This window comes from Harpia harpyja, unplaced genomic scaffold, assembly GCF_026419915.1.
Source record: "Harpia harpyja isolate bHarHar1 unplaced genomic scaffold, bHarHar1 primary haplotype scaffold_118, whole genome shotgun sequence".
Taxonomy (NCBI): domain Eukaryota; kingdom Metazoa; phylum Chordata; class Aves; order Accipitriformes; family Accipitridae; genus Harpia; species Harpia harpyja.
In genome coordinates, this window is record NW_026293190.1 from 315,274 (window position 1) to 321,231 (window position 5,958).

The 5,958-nt window shown below is 53.8% G+C and overlaps 1 protein-coding gene across 1 annotated transcript; it reads left to right on the forward strand.

Moving 5' to 3' along the window:
- The first annotated feature begins 3,183 nt into the window (after positions 1-3,183).
- LOC128138225 (olfactory receptor 14C36-like) lies at positions 3,184-4,161 on the forward strand. Its single transcript, XM_052779536.1, has one exon. It carries the CDS (start codon positions 3,229-3,231, stop codon positions 4,159-4,161), a length of 933 nt encoding a protein of 310 aa, XP_052635496.1. The 5' UTR covers positions 3,184-3,228.
- The last annotated feature ends 1,797 nt before the right edge of the window (positions 4,162-5,958 follow it).

Below are 5,958 nucleotides of genomic sequence, written 5' to 3' on the forward strand. Positions count from 1 at the left end.
GGCCCAGGCTTCTACATCCAGACACTTCCTTGGGGTGCTTAGAAAAGACCGTGCCCAATTCCTCACCCTGACTGTGGGTTCCTCAACTCCAACCACAATGTCACCTTTACTGGCCCCTCCTCTGACCCTCACTCACAAGGGCTGACCCAACTTCTCCCTGGCCCCAGTAAGGAGCTCCAGACATCCAAGCAACTTCTTCACTTTGAGGGAACCCCACTCCTGATCCTTCCAGCCTGTCTCTCCTGAGAAACGGTACCCATCCATTGCAGTGCCCCAAGCTGTGTCACTTGTCCCACCATGCCTTGGCAGTTCCTTTATGGATGTCAAAAAGCACGGGCTCCAGCTCGTCCTTGTTATGCCCCTGGCTGAGGGCATCAGTGCACATTTGGGCTGTAGCACCTCAGCTGTAACACCAGGCCAGGCTCTGACTTGTCTTCGGGAAGCTGGTCCAAGCATCTAAGACTCCGTGTGTGCAAAGGCTTGGCTTCAGAGCCATGCCGGAGTGGTTGGCGGATGGAAACATAAAGCTGAAATCGGATGCCAACACAGTGAGCAAACTGTGCTATCTGCAAGGACAGAAAGAAGAAGGGTTGGGAAGGGCAGCCCTGCCAGGGAATGGGGTTTTTGTCAGTGGTGGCTCTGCTGCCCCTGAGGGCCTTTGGTGGAGGAGAAGCTGATCTCTAGGAATGACAAGGTGTTACTGACAGGCCCACTGTGAAAACCGTTGGACATTTCCTTGACTATGGTTTCAAGGGGGTGAGTAAAGGTAGGTGGAGAGGAAAAACCAGAAGTTTGAGAATGTAGCCATACATGTGGCCACCCCAGTGTGATGTGCTTCCTGTATAAAGACAGGACAATGAAAAGGTGATTCTTGCACCTCATTCTTTCAGATAGGAGAAATGTCACTGCTGAAAGAAGCATCTCTCCCCAGCTGAGGAAGAGAACATCAGTGATTGCTTCAGCCTGTTTGCCAGCAGGTTCCCCTGGAGCCCCAGGGACACCTGGAGGGAGTCCAGAGGGGGCAGAGAAAGTGCTGCCTTGGGCTGGTCCTCTGCTGCTGAGCTGGGCTGGGCTGCTGGGACAGAGGGAGCCCATGGCAAGCAGGCAGCACTGCAGAGAGACAGCTCTGCCCAGGAGCAGCTCCTCTGCAAAGCGCAGCAGGGCTGAGGGCACTGCCTGCAGGCACCGAGGGGAGAAGAGGGAAGGGAGAGGGAGGTTAAAGGCAGTCTGGGTGGGAGGAGAGAGGAGAGCTGACTTGGAGAAAAATCTTCACAGCCCTTCACAGGGTAAGTCTCTGGCTGCAGGGCAATGCAGCTGTGGTTCCTGGAATGACCTCCTAAAGCTGGCACATCCCACAGCCTATGGGATGTGTCAGGAGGACTCTCACGGTTTCTCCAGTGTAGACAAAAAGGACGTGCTTTGGAGCACAGCTTCCCTGCTGCACCCTCAGAGGGACAGGGCATGTCAGCTGCCTTCCCCTGGGGATGGCTGCAGAGTGTGAAGGTGGGTGTGCAGCCAGGGGTGCCCAGGGCTGTCCTTCTGAGCAGGGTCCCTGCACCCCAGGGGGCTGTGTGCTGGGGCAGGGACTCTGCCACCGGTCAGGGTAAGTACTCAGCCTGCCTGGGAACTGTAACAGCAGAGTGGGGAGAAGCTGTGGGTGGAAGAAGCAATCCCCAGCAGGACAGGGTCCTTCTGCTGACAAGAGGGTGCTGTGTGGATCAGGGCTGCTCACACATCTCGATCACCCCCAAGTCATTTCCGAGTGCACTTTTCAAGGGGAAGGTCAAAGCAGGGATTTCTATAAAGTTAAGGAACTTTCCTGAGTCTGTGTTTTCTGTTTCCTAGTCTTGGGGAATTTGGTGGGAGAAATGGAAAAGGAGCTGTCATGCTGGAACAAGTCCCTGAGACTCCTGAGCTGTAACTTGGAGTGATCAGTAAGTCTGATAGGAGCCTCCTGAAGTAGAGCACAGGGACTGAGAACAACTGCCTGGCTGTGCTGGTGTCTGGCAGGTGGCATGCACAGCTGGGTAAGGGTAACTCTTTCCTGAGTGCCCAGCTGCCTCTCCCCTTGCCTCTCTGAGCCAGACCATCACTGTGTTTTTCCTTGTTACCCCACTTCTCTGTGTTATTGCTATTGTTATCTTGTTCTTGCTGTCAGGCTCTCTGGGGATGGGAGTTTCAGCTGCAGAGTCACACACTGATCTTGTGGGTCCTCCCATGCAGCTGTGTCCATGGGAACAAGGTTACAGGTGTCCAAGCTTTCCTCCAAGCTGGGGGGCTGTGGGCAATGCAGCCTGTGTCATTCCCTAGGAAATGAGCTGACTCCCCCTTCCTGAGATACCATCATCAGGACACTTGGCTACCTCCTTGGGGTGTCCTTCCAAGCTGAGAGCTGCTCTCCAGGGTGCAGATCTATCCCATAGCATCTTGGTGTTTCTGAATGCCCCATGGAGAAGCACAGAGACACTATGACTGAGGAAATGCTGTTGGGTTTGTGAGATGAGCCATGTGTGTCCTTGGCAAGAGGTGGGGTGTGGAGACTTTGAGAAAGGGGGAGACACTTTCTGTTGGACAGTGGGTCTCTCTGCTCTCAGTATTGCCTGGAGTGTTTTCAGGTTAACATGGGGGTGTGATTACCCTCCATCTCAGAAAGGTGCAAGCTCAGGGTAGTGGCAACACGACAGAGTGACAGACCATCTCCGCTCTCTGCACTAAGCCACAGGCAATCGTCTTCCCTCGCAGGACACACTTTGTTTTCTCTGAGTGAAGCAGAAATGATGAGGGTTTCTGAAATCCAAGATCATCACCATGTCAGACTGGGGAGAACTCTAAACCCCATCCCTCTCTCTCAAACACTGTTTTATTTGTGGTTTCTTAGCAATGGGTGTGCAGATGCTGACAAGCACTTTTACATTAGGAGCAGTTTCCTCTGACCAGTTCAAACACCGGGACTAGACCCCCTGACAGACACCATTCCAATAAACCCACTGCTACAAAGCAGGGCTGACTCCTTGGCAGCCAATGGGCAGAGGGCCTGATCCTCACGGCACACTCAGCCAGCAACTACCAGAGCTCCATCCACAGAGATGAACAGATATCTCGCTGAAATGGAAAAAATTTGGTGAACAAGTATTATGAGAAATGGCTTTGATTTTAATCAGAGAATAACACCCTAACTTGTCACTGCCCTTGCCTCCTTGTTCAGTGCTCCACACTCAGAGACAGCAGATGTCCAACAGCAGCTCCATCAACCAGTTCCTCCTCTTGGAATTTGCAGACACGCGGGAGCTGCAGCTCTTGCACTTCTGGCTCTTCCTGGGCATCTACCTGGCTGCCCTCCTGGCCAACGGCCTCATCATCACTGCCGTAGCCTGTGACCACTGCCTCCACACACCCATGTACTTCTTCCTCCTCAACCTCTCCCTCCTCGACTTGGGCTCCATCTCCACCACTGTCCCCAAATCCATGGCCAATTCCCTGTGGGACACCAGGGCTATTTCCTATGCAGGATGTGCTGCACAGGTCTTTCTGTTTCTCTTTTTGATGTCAGCAGAGTTTTATCTTCTGACTGTCATGGCCTATGACCGCTACGTTGCCATCTGCAAACCCCTGCACTACGGGACCCTCCTGGGCAGCAGAGCTTGTGTCCACATGGCAGCAGCTGCCTGGGGCAGTGGGATCCTCAATGCTGTGCTGCACACTGCCAACACATTTTCACTACCGCTCTGCCAAGGCAATGCTGTGGACCAGTTCTTCTGTGAAATCCCCCAGATCCTCAAGCTCTCCTGCTCAGATGCCTACCTCAGAGAAGTTGGCGTACTTGGGATCTCTGCCTTTATTGCATTTGGGTGTTTTACTTTCATTGTGCTGTCCTATGGGCAGATCTTCAGGGCTGTGCTGAGGATCCCCTCTGAGGAAGGACGGCACAAAGCCTTTTCCACCTGCCTCCCTCACCTGGCTGTGGTCTCCTTGTTTGTAAGCACTGGCCTTTTTGCCTACCTGAAGCCCCCCTCCATCTCCTCCCCATCCCTGGACCTGCTGGTGGCAGTTCTGTACTCAGTGGTGCCTCCAGCTGTGAACCCCCTCATCTACAGCATGAGAAACCATGAGATCAAGGATGCCCTGAGAAAACTAATGACTGGATGCTTTCAGAAGCAATAAAGTTCCTGTTGTTTTCTGCATAGTACTCATATCTCATTACAGGCCCATCCTGTCTTCTGGTGGTTTTTTTAGGGTAATTTTGGGTTTTGAGTGCATTTTTTGATTGCTCTTTTTGCTTTGTTTTACTTATCTGAATTCTTTCCACAAAGAAATGCCTTTATTCCTCCGGTTTCTAATCCAAAGTTTATGCAGCTTTTGTATGCCCTAGGGGCTGTGCAAATGAGGAGCCATACCCTCTGTGTGTTTAAACAAAATAAAGGGCCCTGCAGTGACTTGGTTTTTTTGAGATCCTTCCTGCAACACCTCTGCAGCTGCAGGGAGCAGTGCCTGTGTGCAGAGGGGAAGAAGAAAAGAGTCCCGGCACAGCAGCATTGCCAGGGAGCACCAGCGCTTGGTCTTTCCCGAGCTGCTCTCTTCCCACTTCTATGCTTTCCTTCTGAACCCTTGGGTTGGTGGAACGCCTGAGTGCTCTTCAAGCTTGGTCGCAGTCCTGCTGTGTGGCAGGCCTGTGACCGCAGGCAGGACAGGCAGTGGGCACTTGTGTGACAGAGCTGGCCTCCATTGCAGCATTTCCGTCATACAAGGGGATCTCCTCAGGCCTGTGCCACGGATGCCCCGCACTCCTGGGGCTCAGCCCTCTCCACCCCCGAGGAGCTGCTGTGCCCTTCAGAGGGTCTGGGGCTGTGGGGTGAGTGCCCAGAGCTCTGCAGCACCCTGTGGTGGGCACTGCTGTGGGGCCAGCCCAGACTGGGCTGTGCTGGGGAGAGGGCAGGGGAGGTGGAGAAAGGTCAGAGGAGGTGGGAAGAGTTCATGGGGAGCTGGTCTGTGCTGGAAAGTGCCCAGGAGAGAAAAATATCACTGTATAGCTTGCAGTGTGTGACCATGCAGGGGCAGGACTCACATGGGGGTTTTGTCGTTCAGAGACAGGACTTGTGGCAAGCATGGAAGACATGCAGGTGTAGGGGAGAGGAGGAGTCTGGTCTGTGCGTTTGGTGGTGTGGACAGACAGGGAAGGTGGCTTAGGGCCTTTGTCACTCCCAGCATCTCTTTTTGGCCATTTGCAGCACTTGGCGGTAACCCCAGTTTTACAGGTGAGTTTTGCTGTGAGGCCATCTCCATCTTCCTGCTGGGCCAAGGGCTGGTTTGGGGGAATGGACAGCCCTGCCCAGCCTCGCTCCTTCCCCAGACCCTGGCAGACCCTGGAGAAGAGCTGTCTGCAAAACCCCATGTAGGACAAGGCTGCGGCAGGGCAGGGGTCGGGTGCTGGGGAAGCTGCAAAAGTAGGAGGGTCATGGGGGAACTGTGACCTGAAGGCCGTCATAGGGATCACAATGGGGGGAACTTTCCCACCCCTGACTCTACCTTCTCCCATGCTGTGCCTGCAGAGTGGGGCTGTAAGACCACGTATGGGCAGTGGGGCTGGGCCAGCATAAGGACAGGTCATTGACATGGGCCATGAAGCAGCTGCCAGGAGGTGTCAGCAAGGACAGGTCCAAAGCAGGAATTTCTGTTGCCTTTGTTGTGGAGGTATGTGTGTAGGAAAAGAAGAGCTCACCTGGAGATGCTGGTGGCAAGGGAATTCAAAAGCAAACAGAAGAGCTTTGGTCACTTCTGAGAGACCAAGGCTGAACAAGGAAAATGCAGGGCTGCTGCTGAATGGGAAAGGTGGTTTAATAACAGCAGACACAGCTGGGGCTGAAGGAATGAATGCCTGCTGTGCCGGAGTCTTTACTGAAATGGTGTCCAGGCCCCTGTGCTCAGGGAAAGGCTTCAAGGAAGAGGAGAGCATGCATTGGC